At 40.7% G+C, this 19631-nt stretch overlaps 1 protein-coding gene across 4 annotated transcripts in view; it reads right to left on the reverse strand.

The window, feature by feature from the left end:
- Nucleotides 1–19631, reverse strand: part of STON2 (stonin 2) — a 113919-nt gene that overhangs the window by 80867 nt on the left and 13421 nt on the right. For all 4 annotated transcript variants that reach the window (XM_016137514.2, XM_016137512.2, XM_016137513.2 and 1 more), the window contains exons 2-3: nucleotides 2964–3243; nucleotides 889–1164 (exon numbers count right to left, since the gene is read on the reverse strand). In XM_016137514.2, the coding sequence (XP_015993000.2) occupies nucleotides 889–1164; nucleotides 2964–3051 (364 nt within the window). In that variant the 5' untranslated portion in view covers nucleotides 3052–3243. The remainder of the gene's footprint in view (nucleotides 1–888; nucleotides 1165–2963; nucleotides 3244–19631) is intronic.

A 19631-nucleotide genomic window follows, 5' to 3' on the forward strand; every position in this document is an offset into this window, starting at 1 on the left:
AGAGATGTGACATTGCTGGCTTTGAGACAGAGGATGTGGCCACATGTCAAGGAGTGTGGGCGATCTCTAGAAGCTGCTGGAAAGTTCAGGGAAACAGATTCCGCCCTGGAGCCTCCTGAGAGGAATGCAGTCCTGATGACACCTTGATTTTAGCCAAGAGACATCCATGTCGGTCTTCTGAATTACGGAATTGTAAGATGATAAAATTATATTGTTTAAGCCACTACATTTGTGGTAATTTGTTACAACAGAAAATAGAAAACTAATACAGTCCCGAAGGTTATCCAATCTCCCTTGCTTTGCTTCCGTGCACAAGAAAATCAGCAGCCTGGTTGGCAGGGAGAGGCTTAGCAAACTGCTCGGGCTTTGCTAAGCTCCCCAGTGCAGCTTCTGGCTGTGGAAATCCCACAAAACAAGGAATTTACCATTAACGACAGTGCCTACCCTGAAGATTTGGATCCAAGAGGCCTGGGATGTAAGAACATCCATGTTTATTTAACTGGTTCCTCTACTAGAGATGTTTGGTGGTCCACACTTTGAGAGACATTCATTTCTACTTGTAAGGAGCTTACAATTTAGGTGCTAAGTAAATATACTTCTAATCCCTGAGAGATAGATAAATATGCATATTTGCAAAGATAGGTCAACAGCCAGGGAAGAGAGTGAAAGGCTGGAAGTTATCCAGAACACATAAACCCTTCCCTATGCTTATGTTAACAGAAACCACCTGCAGAATGAAGCCAGACGAGCTCTCTGCCCGCTGTCCTAGGCGGCCAGTGCTTCGGGGCTCAGGAGCAGGCGAAGTGGAATTCCGGCAGCCCCACACCTCCCATGGAAGAGCATCCCTGACGAGCACAGACCTAAGCCAGAACCCTTTCAGCCACCCACCTGTTTCTTTGTGAGGTGGTGACACACTGGCCCATGGTGCGTCGTCTTCAAATTGAACCCAGTTGCTGATGGCAGAGGCCAGGTCAGCTGGGGGCTGCTCAGGGCTCCCAGGAGGGGAGGCTGCTTCGGAGATGAGGCCCATCTTCTCAGAGGAGTCATCCTGCTCTGAGTGGGAAAGGTCCTGAGAGCCTCCATCCACCACTTGGTTCTCTCCTGAGGAGCTCTCGGACTGGCCCGAGGAGGACGACAGTCCTGTGAGGTGCCCCTCGGTGCCCCCTGAAACAAATACCAGACAGCATCGTCACATCACATGGGGAAGGCCGCTCTTCAAAACTGTCTTGGGGAGGAAAAACGAAGGATGGGTAAGGGGAGATCATAGGACTCACCATTACAGTGGGTGAGGGCAAAGAAACAGCCATGTCCATCTGCCTCTACGCAAAGGACTGTTTTCCTAATAATGTATAACCTCAGCCCGTCCATGGAGTATGGGGGGGGGGGCGGGGCTAAGACTGGTTCACTCTTCTTATCCCAGCATCTACTTCACTGCTTAGGGGTCACAAACAAAAAGGCCTACAGACGCCAAGCGAGAAATATAACTGAATTAAATGAGAAAAGCAAAAGGCAATAGGGACTGGTGGAGGGTATGGCTGAAATGGACAGCTTCTCTCTGGACTAAAGACATCTAAATTCAAACTTCGAAATCTGTGCAGTCCTAATTACACGTCTGCAGCCTACTGGGTGCAAACTCTGCACCAATGATCAGCTGAATGCAACACAGAGGCTCTTCCCCTGGCTTTGCATCATTTTATTGTTCCTGAAATATTTAACAGCCTTCACATAATTTTTTTAAAAAGAACTATATCCTGATTGTGATATATGGTGATAGTTACATAAATACAAATACATAGTTACAAATACGTGTTAAAGTTCATCAACTGTACATCAAAAGTGGTCAATTTTACTGTGTAAAAGCTTTCAAAAAATCAAAGTACTAATATAAAACTCCCTTCTCCTATCACTAGCCAAACTAGTCCATTTGCATGTAATCAAAACCTTTAGTATTGTCTAAAAGAAAAAAAGCAAGCCACATAAGTAATTTAAAATTTTCTAGTAGCCACAGTAAAAAAAATAAAAAGGAACCAGCAAAACTACTTTTAATAATATAAATTTCAACCCGGTATGTTGAAAATTCATCATTCAAACCTGTAACTGATATAAAAGTTGTTAATGAAATATTTAACTTTTACTCCGTCTTTGGAATTCAGCGTGGGTATTTTACACTTCAGTACATCACAATTCAGAGTAGCCACATTTTAAGGACACTGCCTGCCAGTAGCCACCGGACGGTACTCCTGTGGACTCACACTGTGCAGTGTCAATGAAGCTGGGCTGATTTCAGCTGAAAGTGGCAGCTGCGGTAAAACAGAACCAGCTGACATGTCTCTGCCAATATCTCCTGTATCGCACCTTGACCTTCCTCCCTGAGCACCAGCTCCCTCGAAGTCAGTTTAGCCATCTACATCATGATTGTGGATGACCATTCCTGAGCTCTTTCCATGTACCAGATACTATTCTAGGGACTTTACATTTATTAATTAATTTAATCCTCACAACCACTGTGAAGTAGGTACTGTGATTACCCAGACTGCACAGATAAACTACTACATAGAGATGTTAAAAGAAATAATCTCCCCAAGGGCATTTCACTCGCCTGTAGAGCCAGGATTTGACCCCAAGCAATGTGGCTAGATAGAAAGTGTGTCACTCCTAACAACTATGCTTTCAAAATTGAAAAAATCCAAATTGCTGTTGAAAGTAACCACCAATAAGACCAAGTATAAAGTACTTTGTAAATATGAAGTTTATGTTCCTTTGAAGAAAGCAGCCAATACTTTTGGTGTTTCCAGGCCCTAGGGTTCTGAAGATAGTAGAAGAATCTCCATCTGAGGAAAATGACAAACTGGCTCTCTTTCCATATTAAGATTCCACCAACAGAATGATCAAGCAGAAGCCATAACAAGCAGGCATGGTTCTTTGCCACTCTTTTTCACCCAGGAAATGAAAGCAGTCCTTACCCTCAGGAGGGACGGGGAAGAGTGGCTCCTCATTGAAGGAGACCCACTCTGACTGGTGGGTAGCGATCACATGGTCCAAGGTCGTCATGCTAGGAAGGCACTGGTCATCTTCGCACTGCTGGCCTCAGGCAGACCCCAGAGTAATACCTGGGGTGGGTAAAGCTATGGCAGTGTGGCAGACTTGAGCCTAGGGTCTACGATGCTGGTCTTGCAGAAGGCAGCACTCAGAATGTAGACGGATCAGCCTCTCTTGCTTTTGGTTAATCTGTCAAGTGGACATCTGTTTTAAAAAATAATAACAATTAAAAAAAAATAACCATCACACTATATCCAGTCCACATAGGTCTGGGGCTTTCAACACTGCCCACGAGGCAGTCTGGGTGGTTTCCACTTGCCTCCTTTTTCTGTGCCCCTGTCTTGCCCTCACTTCTCATATGGAATTACCTGCCTGTAGCATCAAGATCTTTGTACATGCCTTCATATCAAATTTGTAAATAATCAGATAAAATTTAGCAATTAGATTCCCAAATTTCCCCAATTATTCTATTTTGGAAACACTTTTATCTATATTATAATGTCATCATCATAAAACGAGTATTAAAATTTTTCAAAGTACTTCCACTTTCTTTAACCAAATGGTGAAATAAAAGCATGTTCTTTCCTATTAAGTCAGTGCTGTTTCTTGCCTTAGGCAGGTAGCTCTTTGCAAGTCTGATTTAAAGCTTTGGAAGAAACCCAACAATCTCCAGATGGTATCTCCAAGCGTGGTTTTACAAATCAAGAGAAACAGAAATGGAGCCATCCTGTTCATTTGGAGTAAGTGGGTAGAGCATATTTGCTTTAGTGAAAAATGTAAGTTAAACACATTTTTTACTCTAGGCCAAATTGAATTAGTACATAAATGTCTAGCCTTCACTCACATTGCAGTTATGTTCTATGCGTACAGAGGTTACTTAATAGACTTACGCTGTCTGTATAATTAATGTACTTTTACAACTTGAACCTAGCTCTTGTTCTTATAATGAATTAACAAAATCTGAATGCAAAATTAATGTTTCCACAAAAGAACTATTATCCACCTTGTGCAATATTAGTTCTTATTAACTGAATACTCACGATATTCATTCTAGCCTAGAACAATTTAACTAATAGCCTTCTAACTGGTGCACAATAAAATGGAAATGTTGAGGGAATTTTACTATAGGTTATTATCTGCAGTAAATAATCTATGCTGGAGAAAACCAGAATAGAAATATTAACAGCTTTTTTTTTGGGGGGGGGGTAATTAAAATAATTAGTTTTGTATAATGATACTTCCTAAAAGCAACTAATACTTGTATAGAACTTATAATTTTCAGAAACATACTTCATTTATTCAATAGCCATTTTAGCTGAGTAAGACATTGATATCTTTCTTTTACAGATGAACAAAGCTAGGCTTCCTTGAGTTGTCACTTATCCAATACTTTTGTTATTTCCAGGTCCTTATTTGGTGCCCTAAGTTCCTAAGTTGTTTCCTCCAGGCTTTTAAGTGGAAGGATTCACACATCCCGGGACAAATGAACTTTTTTTTTTTTTTCCATAATAAGATCCCACCCAGAGAATGATCAAGCAGAGGCCATAACAAGCAGGTGTGTTAGATGCACCAAGCCAGGAAGTGACAGATGCAACCTTTGAACCCAGGTCTTCTGATGCCAAAACACTCTACTCTTTGGGTCACAGCTACAAAAAAAGTACTAGAGAATATACACAGATTGTCACCCACTGAAGTAATTTATAAAAGTAATTAATTACAATGGAACCATAATGAAATGATCTGGGTAACTCCCTATGTGGAAATCTTCCAGCGTACCCAAGCTGTAGAGAATGCAAAGCCCAGACATCTCTCTTTCAAGTCCCCCTCCTCCTAAGATCCTTACCAGCCACGGACCAGACATGTACAAACAGCCCGAGGAGTGCAGTGCTCCAAAACCAGATCTACCAGAGAATCACACAGAGCCTAGACTGAAAGAGCTGAGTCCACAGGTTACTCTCATCAAGACTTTCTCAAGCCCAGTCAAATGCTCACATCACTCAGTGAGGTAATGGCTGCAGGCCAAGAGAAGACAGTAAAATCGAAGAATCAGATTCCTCCCCTCCCAACAACAGCAGCATGTAGACCAGGTCCAACAACAACAAAAAAGCCACAATACATGTCCATGTGCTGACATACACAGCATCAGAGCCCAAAGGGAAAAACATCCTACAGATCCCGTGGTAATAAATCCAGTGAAGTTAACAGGATGACTGTGGGTGGGGGAGGAGTCTGGGGAAGAAGATAAGGAAAAGGGTGATGGTAATGGAGAAAATACTTAGACATTTTAGAGCTCAGAGGATTTAAAGACCAATAGCCCAGATCTCTGGTTTTACAGATGGAAAACTGAGGCCCAAGGAAATCAGGTATAGCAACAGAGATTGAGAGCACGGGCCCAGGAGCTAGGCTGTCCAGATTCGAGTCCTGTACAGTCGTCATGCCTCAGTTCACCCATGTTCAGCAAGATGAACAAAACTAACTTCACAATTTTAAGGATTAAGTAAGGTAACACACACCAAGTGTTTAGTATTGGGAGTAACAAACCCTCTGTAGCAATGACAATGATTATAGCGGGTGACCTCACACAGAGCTTACAATGTGCCAGGCCCCATTCCAAGTTCTTTATAAATGTCAGCCACAGCCATCAGTGTTGTTGTTAGTGGAAGTCTTGGACCAGAATATAAATTTCATGAAACTACCTCATTTATGTTGTGTACACACTCCGGTTTTAGTGATTTCCCCTTTCAGTCATTTTTAGAGTTCTCCTAGATGCTAAATAGACTCCAGTATTCAACCTCCTTTTTACAAATACAGGAGCATTCTGGCTGAGGAACCAAGACTACTAATCAGAAAGTATGAATGAAAGAAGAGCCCTAAAGATTTACCTACTCTCTTTAGCTTGTCCAACCCAGATCCAGACATCGGCTGGTTACAGATAATGAGTGCTCCCAAGAAAGCCTGGTGGAACAGATTTATTACAGAGAATCCCATATCACGACCCCGTGAAATGGAGTCTAGCTTTTCACAACAAAACAGCCACATCATCCAATAAGTCATGGGACACCAGATCCTGAGGAGTGCTGTGCCAGCAGCTGGCAACCACAGAGGAACCCAATCATTGTGAGGCTAAGTTCACACTGCAATTGGTTTCTCTTTAAAAACCTCACCCCATTTTTAGAATGTGAATCATAAAGTTGAGGCTTAGAAACACCGCGAATGAGGAGTGACTCAGAATCAGCAGCAGGATTGACCAAGAGACACTAAAAATTTCATTGAAGGACCTGGGTTGTCATTTCAGAAAAAAAGCTTCTTTCTCAGCATCTCTTACACACTAAAATTTGGGGGTGAGAAATGCAGTTGGCTGATAAGAATCACAGAAATAGATTCATCCTCTGTCGATCTTCTCATACATGATCATGAGCCCTGTGCGTCCAGTTATGTATCATGCGCCCTTTGAGATAGTGACCCTCGAGCAGTTTGCAGTCTAGTTGGAGAGATGAAGATACACAGAAGAGCAAACACAACAGATCTGGGAATAACTGCCCACTGAAGGACACACCAGAAACACTGTTTCACTACAGAGAGATCCACAAGGGCTGAGATCATAAGGGACTGGGCAGGTTTCTTGGAATTAAAGGACATCCTCTGTTCTAGACCACTGGGAAGGAAGGGTAAGGACATCTTTGGACAGAGGATCAGCATAAGTCAAGATGAAAAATTAGACCCTGGGGTGGGGGGGCTTGTTTCTGGGCCAGTAACGAGTTCAGTCGGATGAGAGCTGAGGTATCTGCAGGTGAAGTATGGGGAGGGAGGAATGATGGTCTTCAGGGCTGAGAAGAGTTCAGTGGAAAATGGGGAGCTATGGAAGGTTTAAGACTGGAAAGTGAATCAAGAAATGTGCCTAGAGAAGATTAACTTTCCTCAAACTCTACTCGGTGATGGAAGCTATCAGCTGCAACAGGACCTCAGAGTGTCCCAAAAGTCTGAGGTCAGCATCTTCAGGAACATGTACTGGGTACTCTTGCTGAGCCCATTCTAGGGCCTGAGGGTTCAAGAAAGAATAGGACAGCATCATTGGCCTCAAGTAGCTTACAGTAGATTGCAGGGGGTATGACAGCAACATAAAGCAATAACACAACAGTCTCTCTAACCCCTTGTGACAAGTTATCCATCAAAACAACAACAGCAGAGAATAAGGGCTTTAAAAGACTACTGAGGACTTGAGCAGTAGATGGCCATGAGCTACACCTTAAATTGGAAAGGAAGGTTCTGAGCAAAAGAGTGGAGAGGCAAAGTCATCTTAAAAATGGGGAGCAGGAATGTCGTGTCGAGTTGACAGTGTTATGTTATCTGAAGAGGGTGGGAATGGTATTGAATGCACTAGGAAACGAGGGGTTAGAACAGTAACAGCTCTAAATTTCAGAACGAGTTTGAATTCCTGAAACTACCCTATCCATTCCTATTGCCAATACCCCTCACTGTCTCTCTCATCCAATTACTAGCCTCCTATCTATTTCCCTGCCTGAGTTGTCTTCTTAAAACCTGAGAACGCCTGTGTCACAGCTCTGCTTAAAAACTTCTTGGCTCCTCACAGCCATAGACTCCTTTCCTCTCTGTGTTAGCCAGAGTCAGTTTCTGTTGCTTACAACCAAGAACTCTGATATACGGTATCTTCCTTTGACTCTCACTAATCCCACTTGCCCCTTATCCCTTATATCTTCTCTATACTGATAGTATCTTACCTACGCTCATTTATAATGAACTTGTTTGCTGATGCGGCTACCGGCCAATGAGCTCCCTGAAGAAAGAGACTGGATCTTTTTCTTGTTGATGTCTCCAATTCTTTGAATAGGGTCTATAATTTAGTAAATGTTCATTGAGTGACTGGTTGAAAAATGAATAAATGAATGAATGAATGAATGAATGAACAAATGGACTTGTTTTACCATGTAGTAGGTAGCCTCTTCAGGTCTTTTGAGTAGGTAAATGTTTTAGGAAGGTTAATTTAAATACTATGTATAAGATAGGGTGAGACAATACTTCTTCTTACCCAGTCTTACTATAGCAGCCACTAGACACAGGTAACTACTGAAGTGTGGCTAACAAAACTGAATTGTTAAGTATAAAATATCAGCTTTTAAAGAGAATAAAACTGTGTAAGATAGCTATTTGATAATTTTCATATTAATTTCATGTTAAATAATATTTTGACTATATTGGGTTAAAGAAAATAAATTTTTAAAATAAATTTCACCTGTTTAACTTATTTTTCAATGGGGAAACTAGAAAATTTAAAATAATACATATGTGGTCTACATTATATTTCCACTGGACAGCATTGCTTTAAAAAGTCCATTCTTTATTTCATCCCTGTTGTTGAAGGATAATTTTCAATAAACATAGAATTTGAGGTTGACTTTTTTTTTCCTTAAAACTTTTGTCTTTTGGTCTCTGTATCTTTTTTTTCTCTAACCACTTTCAAGATTTTATCTTTGGTTTTTAGCCATTAACTAAAGTATATCTAAATGTGGTTTTTTTATTTATAAGTCATATTACTTGATGATTGTGTAGTATCTCAAATCTGTATGTCAATTTTTTTCATGAAGTTTAAAAAAATCAGCTATTTCCTCAAATGTTTTTCTCCCCCTTTGTCTATCTCTTCTCCTATTTATTTGTCTCCAAAACTATTTATTTTTTCTTCTATCATCTTCACGCTCCTGTTAAGCTCATCTGGTTAACTTTTTCTTCACAGTTATTCAACTTTTCCATCCTAGATTTTTCATTTGATGCTTTTATAGTTTCTATTTTTCTGTCCAATTCTGCCCTATACATTCACTCATTATGGCGATATTTTCCTTTAGTTCTTTGAATATATTTATAATAGCTGCTTTAAAATCTGTGTCAGGTCCAATACCTGGACCATTTGAGGGTTAGTTTCTATTGACTATTTTTTTTTACTCTGGATAGTATTTTCCTATTTACATATCTAATAATAGTTGATGATACAGTGAAGACATCTGTTCTACATTTGATCTTCTCTACAGAGTTGATTTTTGCCAGTATTCAAACTACCTGCTCACCTTGATCTTGGGTATTCTTGGTCTCCTGCTTTGTTGAACAAATGTGCAAAAAGCCAAAATGTTTTCTAAGTCCCTCTCTCTACTGGAGGACACAACTTCCAAACTTGATCTGCCCTACAAATCTCAACAATCCTCGGTTCTAGACTTTCTTACAGTGAGTTTAAAGTAGACCCTACTATATAGCAGGGACTGGCAAACTACAGCCACAGTCCAGACCTGGCCCTCTGCCTTTTTTTGCAAATAAAGTTATAAGGAACAAAATTAAGCCTATCCATTTACATATTGTTTATGGCTGCTTTTATTCTACAAAAGCGAGTTGCGGAGTTGTGACAAATGCTCGGTGGCTCACAGGACCTGAAATAATTACTATCTAGCCCTTTACTAAAAAAAAAATTACCAAACCTGCTCAAAAGCACAGACCTTACCCCTAAGATACAGACTTTCTGTGTCTTTTATGGATGCTTGAGAGTTTTGTAAGGTGTTAAGGAGGTCTTTCCACTGTGGCTGGACTGCCAATGTCCCCCAGTATTGCTTGACCTCTAGCATCTGTCTCATTCTCAACCCTGGAGCCACCACTTTTGGTTAATTGCATACGGTTTCAGTCTGTACTCCAGCCCAGCCATAGATTCCCTGGGTACACCCGGACACACTTCTGTTCCCTCCTTCCCCATGCAACTCTCCTTCCTAGGGCCCAGCCCTGCGGATTCCAGGTGCTTCAAATGCCCCAGACTCTGCTCTCGGTTTCCCAGTCTCAGCAGGACTGCTGTGCTTGGAGTAGACTCCCACATACAACGCTGCAGTCCAGAAACTCTCCCCTGGATGCTGAGAGGATGTCTGCAGCTGGCCTGGGGACCGAGCAAGAAGGGGCACCTTAACCAAAGCAATCATCGAGTTCACCCCCTAAGTTTTCCTTCTGCCAGGATTGAAATATTGTGTTCTCTGTTGACCAATACCTGAAAAGAGCAACCTCATATATTTTATAGTTTTGTGATTGTTTGCTGCAGGACTGGTTTGTTGCCAGTTATAGCCAGAATTGGAAGTCTTCCCCTAAAACATTCCTTTCTGATTTGTGTTCATTTTTTTTTTAAAAGATAAGTTCAGATATCTAAATTAGCATGAATTTGTACCAATATCCTGGAAATATTAATTAGAAGTTTCACAGAACTTTCAAAAATCATATGAGAAAGAAGAATTAATTCCATCCCTTCAGAGATGGGACAATGTTTTATTTTGTTAGGTTAGCTCTGCTATATAATACCTTAACATAATTCTTGTTTGGTTAGTGATCCAAGAGGGGTTATTTAAATCTGAGAATTTAGCCACCTTTCCCTTATATCTGTTCACCATATGTATTCAATTAGGCAGCTACTTTGAATTTTCTGCATCCACTTGTTGGGTTTTGAGGCTACTGCCAAACATTATCAAGCCATCTGTTTGGGGTTTATGCAGAAACATCCTAAACTAGATCTTAAACTAGATCCCAGTGCCAATTCCAATCCCCAAAGTAAGGCCTCAGCTTTTTCCTGATCAAAAACAAGCATCTAAAAATCAAAAGGAAAACTGGGAAGAGACGAAAAATGGGAAAAATAAGACTGCGTGGATTCTATGTATTTCTTTAGAGCTTTTTCCTAAAACAGATATTCAATGAACTTACTGAGTGTCTGCTATATACTCAGAATTGTACACCAAACAATGATACAAAATAATATTAAGCGTGATTTTATTCTGAGACCTCTGTAACACTGGGCTACAGAAATCATAAAAAGAAGTTAAAGTAACCATGCTACTTGCTTCATAAATTCTCAGAATAAACAGAAGGCTGGAAAGCCCAATTACCCTATGACAAAGACCTAAGTCACATTAAGGACTTGGAACACTGCTTCTCTTCCTTATTCTTCCAAATTCTTTCCCTTTATGAACAAACAGTTCATGTTAACAGCACCTGAAGAGAGTTCACCGGAGAACATACACTCACATATGCATGCGCACACACACACACACACACACACACACGTTTTAATTAACTGGTGCTTTGATATTCTTGAAACGGAAAAGTTGAGTGGCCCTAGTTGTTTGCTTTTCCTATCTTTTTAGCATTTTTTCTTTGATTCTTTCATTAAATATTTCATTCTTTAAAAATTAAAAAAAACTGATAAGTCTTCTTTCATCATAAATTGGTGAGTAGAATGAGCACCTCAGCCTCAAGTTATATATGAGAAACAACTCCAAAAGAAATATATGTCATGATTCAACTACAGTATTTATCCATGATTCTCCATAAAGTAACTCCACCCTATTTCTCTCTTTCAATCAGATACACTATAATCTCCTTTCCCTAGATGTCTATTCTTGCTCCCTCTAAAGCCATATTGTGTGTGCGTGCGTGCATACATATATTTGTATGTGCATACATATATGTATACCCCAAGGTTATAAGTACAAATATTCTATTGTGTGATTTTTTCCTTTAAAATAAATAGTCCTTATGGCTGTGCTATCCAACAACTCCATGGCTCCACATTCAGAGTCAAGGACATAAGTCGCAGCTGGCTTAAAAAAACAGGCTGCCTCTGATCTTTAGTGCATTCCTGAGGCAGTGACCCTGAATGACATCCCCAGGTACCTGAACAGTGAGTCACATTCAGTGAATGACCCTGGTAAAAAGTCAAGCTTTAAAATCTGCAGAACACAACACTCTCCAGCACCTTACTTCTTGGAAGTTACTGGCTTAGTCCACCTTGGTAACTTAGTTACTGTAGTTTCACATCTGGAATAGGGATACTAATATTTTGCTGGCATAGTAGGAAAGTTGGTTTGGATAATTTCTTTTCATCTATATTTTAGAATCATGAGTCTACCGATTTGGATGTTTCACACGAGACTGTCAGTTTCCTAGGAATCTATAAGAGTCTTGGCCACGTTTCTTGGGCATAACCCTAAGACTTTCCAAGAAGCTTAACAAAACATTATTTTTCTATTTCATTCAAGATAAGATTCTGTAGCCTGTAAAATGTATCTAATTTCAGAGACTATAAAACATTTTAAATTACGTATATATACATATATTTCTTAGAATCAATGATATACACTTTTATTTTTATATAAAATACTTACCAAAAGTTACAATTAGTATATATTTCCAGGACACAAAGAATTTCATGGATTATTTCAATTCATTTTTATAATAACCCTGAGATAAGTAAAGCGGACATTTCTCTCGCTTGATAAATAAGGCAACTGGCTCAGAGAGGTTGCTTGACTAGCCTAAGGTCACACAGCTAACCATGACAGAGTTGGGACAGGATCACAAGTCTCTATTCTACTGTACCACATTCTATCTTCCAGAAAATAGGTATAAAATGTGTTAGCTGCGTGGCCAACATATATTTCTATCATCATCCAGTACCTGAAGATGGATCATTATTGGTTCAGCCAATCATCATAATTCTTATTCCTGTTTTCCCAGCCTCCCTGGTACCTACTTCTGGAGAAATGAAGAACTGAGAAGTGTGTTTTGTCTTTTTTTCTATTTTGCATTCCTAATGAAGGTAACAACTATTGCTCATACATCCCTAATCCTTTTCACTTCCTCTTTTTTTCCTGTCTTGAATATGGTCATGATGGCTAGATCTACATTAATCGTACTACAACCAGGAGGAATGGCTAAGAGAATTAGTCATTGGCCCTGATGTCACTGAGCCACTCAACCAGTAGCAATAATCCTTCATCCGTATTTTCCGTATTTATTATGTGAAAAGGAACTTTGTTTAAGCTATTATAATCAAGTTTTCTAATACATGCAGGTGGATGCAATTCTAACTAATAAAATAGGAGAAAGAAATTGCGACAAACAGAATTCTACAACGACCCCCATGATCTCCACGCCCTGGTGTTACTACCATGGCTATGTCATATTGCCTGGCAAAAGGGATTCTGTGAATGTAATTCAGGTTACTAATCAATCGATAAAGATAGGGTGACTATCTGCATGAGCCTAACCTAATCAATGAGCCCTTTAAAAGCTGAGTTTTCTCTGGCTGGTAGCCAAAGAGGAAGTCAGAGAAATTCCGACTGTGAGAGAAATGTTCTCCACTGCAGAGACGGAAGAGGCCAAGATGGAGCACAAGGACCTGAGAGTAGCCTCTAGGGGCTAAGACTGGTACCCAACTGACCAGCAAGGAAAAGGGAACGCCAATCCAAAAACCACAAGAAACTGAATTCTGTCAACAACTGGCATAAGCTTGGAGGAGACCCTAAGTTCCAGGTAAAAACGCAGCAACCAACCCTTAATCTCAGCCTTGTGATACTCTGGGCAGAGAACCCACCCAAGCTGCACCAGCTCAGTAGTTAAAAAATGGGAGAATTTAGAGCTCAAAATCTTGAGGCCTGGACATAGCCTCCTTTAAATAATTTCTCAATATGGATAAGGGGCTGAACTTCAACTAAATAAACTATTACCCATAGTACAGAGTAAATAAAAAATAATACAAAGTAGTAAAAAACACACAATTATACAAGTAACATTTTAGAACATATTACATGGAATTCTCCTCCAGAAGGTTTAACTTCTTTTTCCTCCTTGCTTACTTGGGACACTGCAAGAGACAAGGGGCAAGACTATGTGATCATTTTTAGTGCAAAAGTTAAAGAACAATTTTGGGTACCTTTCCTTTGAACATCAGCAGTCCAGTGAGCAGTCAACCAGTTTTCTGAAGCAGAAATGATGATATCATGCCAATGACTCCTCCTAACAATGAGGGGGTGTTAATTTTGAAATATTTTAGAGGCGGCGTAAAAGGAGAGTGAGCAAAAAGAAAGGAAAAGAAACATAGAACAGATTGTGGAATCTCTTCTAATATATATTTTTTAATACAGTATTTATTAATTCATCCAAAAAACTGTTAGGAAACACCTGCTAGATGTTCAAGATACGAAAGTAAAGGAGATAAATATTAACATGCCTTTAAGGGGCTAATATCCAAGAGGGGGATGAAACAAATCAATTATAAATAAAATATCTGCAAATCAATCAATAAAGGGTTATGACAAGAAATAACACGCATGATAGGAAAAGATCTCTTCAGAGAGGTGACATTTAACTACTACCTCAAGGATGAAAAGAAGTCAACCGTGACAGGACAAGAAGTAGAGAGTATTCAAGGTAGAGGAAACCAAAGACACAAAGACTCTGAGGTGGGAAAAAAATTAACAGAGAAAACAACAGCAACATTTGAACTGGGAGGACAGTGGGCCAGGAGGACAAGCATGGGATAAGGATGTAAAAGAAGTTCACTTTCAGAAATATGGGACCTTATGAGCCAGATTTAGATGTTTAGAATTTATTCCAAGCACAATGAGAAGTCAATGAAGGATTTAAAGAAGAGCAACAAAATTCCACTTGCCTTTTGAGATGCTGAGTGGAGAACAGATTGGAAGGGGAGAGAACAATTAGTAGGCTGCTGTAACAGCTGAGACAAAAAGATGATAGTGGCCTGAAACAACTCAAGTATCCATTAACAGATAAACAATGTATATACATGTAACGGAATACCATTCAGCCTTAAAAAGGAAGGCAATTCTGACCCATGCTACATGAATGAACCCTGAGGGCATATAAGTGAAATAAGCCAGTTGCAAAAAGACAAATACTGTATAATTCCATTTACATGAGGTACCTATGGCAGTCAAAGTCATAGAAGCAGAAAGTAAAATGGCGATGACAGTGGCTGGGGTATGTGGGGAAGTGGGGAGAATGGGGAGTTATTATTTAAAGGGTATAGAGTTTCAGTTTTAAAAGATGAAAAGATGAATGCTGGTGATGGTCACGATGTGAATGGAACTGTATTTAATGCCACTGAACTGCACACTTTAAAATGGTTAAGACGTATTTTAACACATTTCAAAAAAAAGAGTAATTGTTTTCTTAAGAAATGACCATACAAGCTGAAGCTATGCAGAGCAATCTTAATTATCAAAGAAAAACACATGATTAATTTGTGACCTTTAAAACTTGTCAAAACATTAAAAAACTCCTGCTGTTGATTATAAAGGTATAGAAAAATTTTTTAAATCATAAAACAAATATCGGTACACTGTGATTTAAAATAGTTGAAACATTAAAAATTAAACTGGTTTATTTCTTTCATCAAGGAAAAAAGGTGACAATGTCTAGAATCAGAATGGGAGCAATAGAGATGGAGAGAGACGTGACTTAGATCTATGTTGGAGGCAGGATCTACAGGACTTACTGACGGACGGTGCTGTACAGAGAGAGAGCAAAGGTGAAACAGGGAAGACCAGGTGGACGATACTGCCATTGACTGGGGTTGAGGGAAAGAGTCAGAATTTGGGGGTAAAATAAGCCTTTCTTTTTAAATATGATTCATTTCAGATGCTTATTAGACAATCAAGAGATATGTCAACTAGGCAAATGGACATGGGAGTCTGGAGATCAGGGCTGGGGAAACAAATTGGGACATCATTATATGGAAAGGATCTGGTCATCCAGGGAGAGGCTGTAGCAAGAGGGAGTGGCCAATGCTCTCACAGGCCCGGGCCATGCGGAGGCAGCGCTATGAGGTTCTCTTTAAGTCCTAGGACCCTATAACTCCAAATGCACAGAAGTGAGGAGAGAGCCCTAGTCTGTGAGTGCTGCCCTGTTCTGCCCTTTAAATATAAGGGCATACAGAAGGCAGAGGCCCTGGACCATGCAGATCACTCTAGACCTGGCCACCTGGAAATAGGAAAAGAGTTCGAAACGGGGCTTTTCTCCATGGGATTCTTGGAATCCCCGGCTTGGGGGAAAAAAATTAATATCCTGCTAAAGAACTCAGTAAACACTAAAGCAAGTATCTTTGGTTATAACTCTGTCAGCAGGAGACAGGCAGGTGCCAGTCATGTCATTACAGGGACAGGAATTTCCTGAAACTACAGGCAATTTGACAAGTCTGAATAATTATTAAATGAGATAATGTGGGTGCTCTGTAGACTGCAGAGCATTATTCAAAAAGCAAAGTCTGTATATCGTCGTCAATCGAGAATCTAGAAAGGGAGAAAGGCCCTGAGAACAAAGTCAGGTGCTTTGGAGACTCTCCTGGGGCTATAAATCATTCTCTCTGTGGCTGGTGGGGTGGGAGGGGCAAAGGCACAGAAAAGGGATGCAGTTGTAGTGGCTCTTGCTTTATTAACAGGGATGTCCACGGAACCTCAGAAAAAAGAAAAAAAAAAAAATAGGCCTCTCTCCACCACCTCTAAGAGGCCCTGAACTTGAATGACAACATGGGTTATTATGGAAGATGACCAAAGATTGCAGGGGTGGGGTGAGGGAGCCTAGGGAGGCTTTCTGGAAGAGGCCATACCTAACCTGGGTCTTAAGAGTACCAAGCTCTGCGGTCAAGGAGATCAAGTCCCCCCAATTGTTAACTGTAAATCACAGGACTATCTCCAACTCTGTAAAACTGAATTTCACCTAATAGTTTCAGAGATTCCTATAAAAAAGAAAAAATAAAAAAAGCTTCATGTAAGACTTCAAGCACTATGGATAATAAGTGGCCCATTAATGTTATCTGTTACCATTATTATTTCCACTAACATAGGATAAGTAGGAGTTAGCCTGGTTGAAAAAAAAATGCAAGAACTTGCTGCTTTCATTCCTACGGTCACAGCATTCATGAAGTAAAAAGTGGGAGGAAGGGGGAGATCTTACAAATGTGGGGAAGAAAGCAAGCAGTGGTGTGAGCTTCACGCTGAGGCAGCTGGCCAGCTGGATGCCAGGCATTAGTGGGCTTGGAAATGTCTGGTGAGAGAAGGTACCAGAGGCAGGGACACCACACGCTGGACTACTTTGGGACCCCACCTGTATGGTCATCTGCGTGGGCGGCGTCCGTGGAGTGTGTATTACACAGCGTGCAGTTGAAGGCTGCAACCTGCCTGGCTGCATGTTCCAAGCATTCCCGAACAGTGGGCGCGGCTCCTGTAGGCGCCAGCCGAATGTCCAAATCACCTGTGCTGTTTCCCTAGATAGGGGGCAGCAGTGTGACCAGTGCTGTCATCAACCTCTTTGGGCCATATAACAACTATACCTAAAGGAGTCCAATTGTGACAAGAGAGTCCAGTGGTGATAAATTGAGATCATCCCAATTTATCGATACAGCCGCAGGAACACTGAACCCCACTTTAGAAACTCTACCAATGTTCCCTATATCAAGAATAACAAGAATTAGAGGAAAATAGAGCTCTAGGCCACAGACCTCAAGGTTGCTGGGTGGCTCTATTACGAAGCTAGCTCAGTGCAGATCTGTGTAGAAAACAGAGCTTTATTCTCTCTGGCAGATGGCAAAGAAAAAAATGATTTCCCCATCCTTCTGTATTTTGAAGAAATGAACTTCCTCCTGGGCTGAACTGCCAACTCCCCTGAACTCTTACCTTGCCACTCCAGCGATCCAGAAGCCCAGCAACGACACACGCCCTCCCACCCCACCACCCACCCTTAACAACGAGCTGGGAAATGTTTGTAAGCGTAAGAATGTCGGAGCCTGTAAAAAATTTTTTATAAGAGTTTATTAGAGTCAAACAGATGACATGTGCCAGGGAGCAAGATCTCAGATGTTCCAGAGAATGGCAATTTTGCAGCTTCTTTTATGCATTTGAAATTAAGGAGGGAATGTAAAGACCACTATACAAAGGTGGGAGAGAGCTAGGCAGGGATTGGATTACAGAGTAGTTAACAAGATTACCTGCTCTCTTGAGGGTGCTTAAGATCTACTTCAAAGGAGTCTTAACCTGGATGCATAGAAAAAAGAAGCTGGCTTAAGGCAAAGATAAACTTTTTACTAAAAAGCTATATGTATTCCTGGAGCAAGACTGCCTACCATGACCTGCCCAGTTAAAAATTCATGATCAAATCACTCTGTAAGGTTACTTTCCACAGAAGCCCTTTTTTTCATCCACATGTTGAATGTTTAGGAGAAAACCTTGACTGGGAAAGAAGATGAAAGTAAATTTCTATCACCGTGGGAAACCTCGGGCTTTTTCTTCATCCGGCAGAATAAAAGAAACGACAGTGATAGGAAATAGCAATAGGCCTGGGTGATTACAAGAATGGCAGAGAAGGTCTCAGTAAAAATCCTAAGGAAATTAGGATGGTGGGAGTGAAGATGGGATGTGAGCTTTAATTTGGGATATGCTGAGATTCAAGGATTGTGAGAGGGTGAGTGTAAAACATGTAGTAGATTTGAGGCGTACAGAAAAAATTAGAGGTAAAAAGTTAGACTTCAGAATCGTGTCAAAAAATGATATGTGAAGCCAAGGGAACAAACAGGCTGGCAATAGAGAAAATGTAAAGTAGACAAAAGAAGATGGCTGATTCCTGGAGCATGCCTACACATGGGAGAAGGAGAGGGAAAAAGAGGAAGGACGGAGCCGGATGGTTAGAGAAACAGAAAAACCAGAGGCCTCCGGGGTCACGAAGGCAAGAGAGGATTTTCAAGAGGGTTTCTCTAGTGTTAAATGCTATAAAGAGGCATTACGGGTCTTGGGTGGTCAGCGCTGACCCTTAAGAAAGTTAACGGGAGCTGAGCTCCTGGAGGGAAGCCCAGGCCCTTTCTCGCGCTATTGCCAAAGTTCAGAAGGAAGGCAACGAGCATAGTGGGATAGAGCAGCTGGACCGAAAACCTGATGGCAAGGGACTAATGACAAATCGTGATTACGACTTAAAGTTTAATGGCTCTTCATACAGCTTTGTAAAAGAAGGCAAAAAATGACCAGTGTACACGCTGTAACTCCTGATGACAAGGAGGAGTTTCGTTTCTTCAAATAAAGAAGGATGGGGAAATCATTCTTCTCTTTGTCATCTACCTGACGAAGCCCTTCTCTCTTTACCTGGCACAAGCTGAACCGCCTCGGAGGAGGGGCGGGAGGCTAGTTCCTGGCATCTTCCCTGCCACGAATTCTCTGAACGACCGCAGCAAAAGTGTACAACCTTTTGCTTTTGTTTCCACAAATTTATTCTTCTGGGATAAATATCAACTTTTGTGCAAAGAACTTGAAAATACGTGGTAGATGGGAAATAGAGTTACCTTGTCTCAAGCCTTATGTGGTTTTCACATGTTCTCCAATAATATAAAATACCTAGCAGGTAAACACTACTTCCATGAAAGCTTTTTATCATACATTTATTGAACATCTCCTACTGCTAGGCATGTTCTAGTGAAATTTTAGGGATAGAGAGAGGACTAAGACCCAGATGCTGCCTTGGGGAGGGAGGCCAGCAAATATACAATCACAACACTGTGTGATTAGGGCTACCCCAAAAATATCTGACAGTGCCATGAGCACACAGAGAAGTGACACCTAGACCAATCTTGGGGTTAGTGAAGAACAACTCAGGGAAGATGATACCTGGACAGGGGTTTGAAAGATGAACAGAAATCAGTTGGGGACAGGGAAAAAGGACATTCTAAGCTGGCAGTATGGCATCTATAAGAATAAAACAGGACAATACAATATGGTCCATTA

The sequence above is a fragment of the Rousettus aegyptiacus genome, unplaced genomic scaffold (genome assembly GCF_014176215.1).
Source record: "Rousettus aegyptiacus isolate mRouAeg1 unplaced genomic scaffold, mRouAeg1.p scaffold_m13_p_3, whole genome shotgun sequence".
Lineage (NCBI taxonomy): Eukaryota > Metazoa > Chordata > Mammalia > Chiroptera > Pteropodidae > Rousettus > Rousettus aegyptiacus.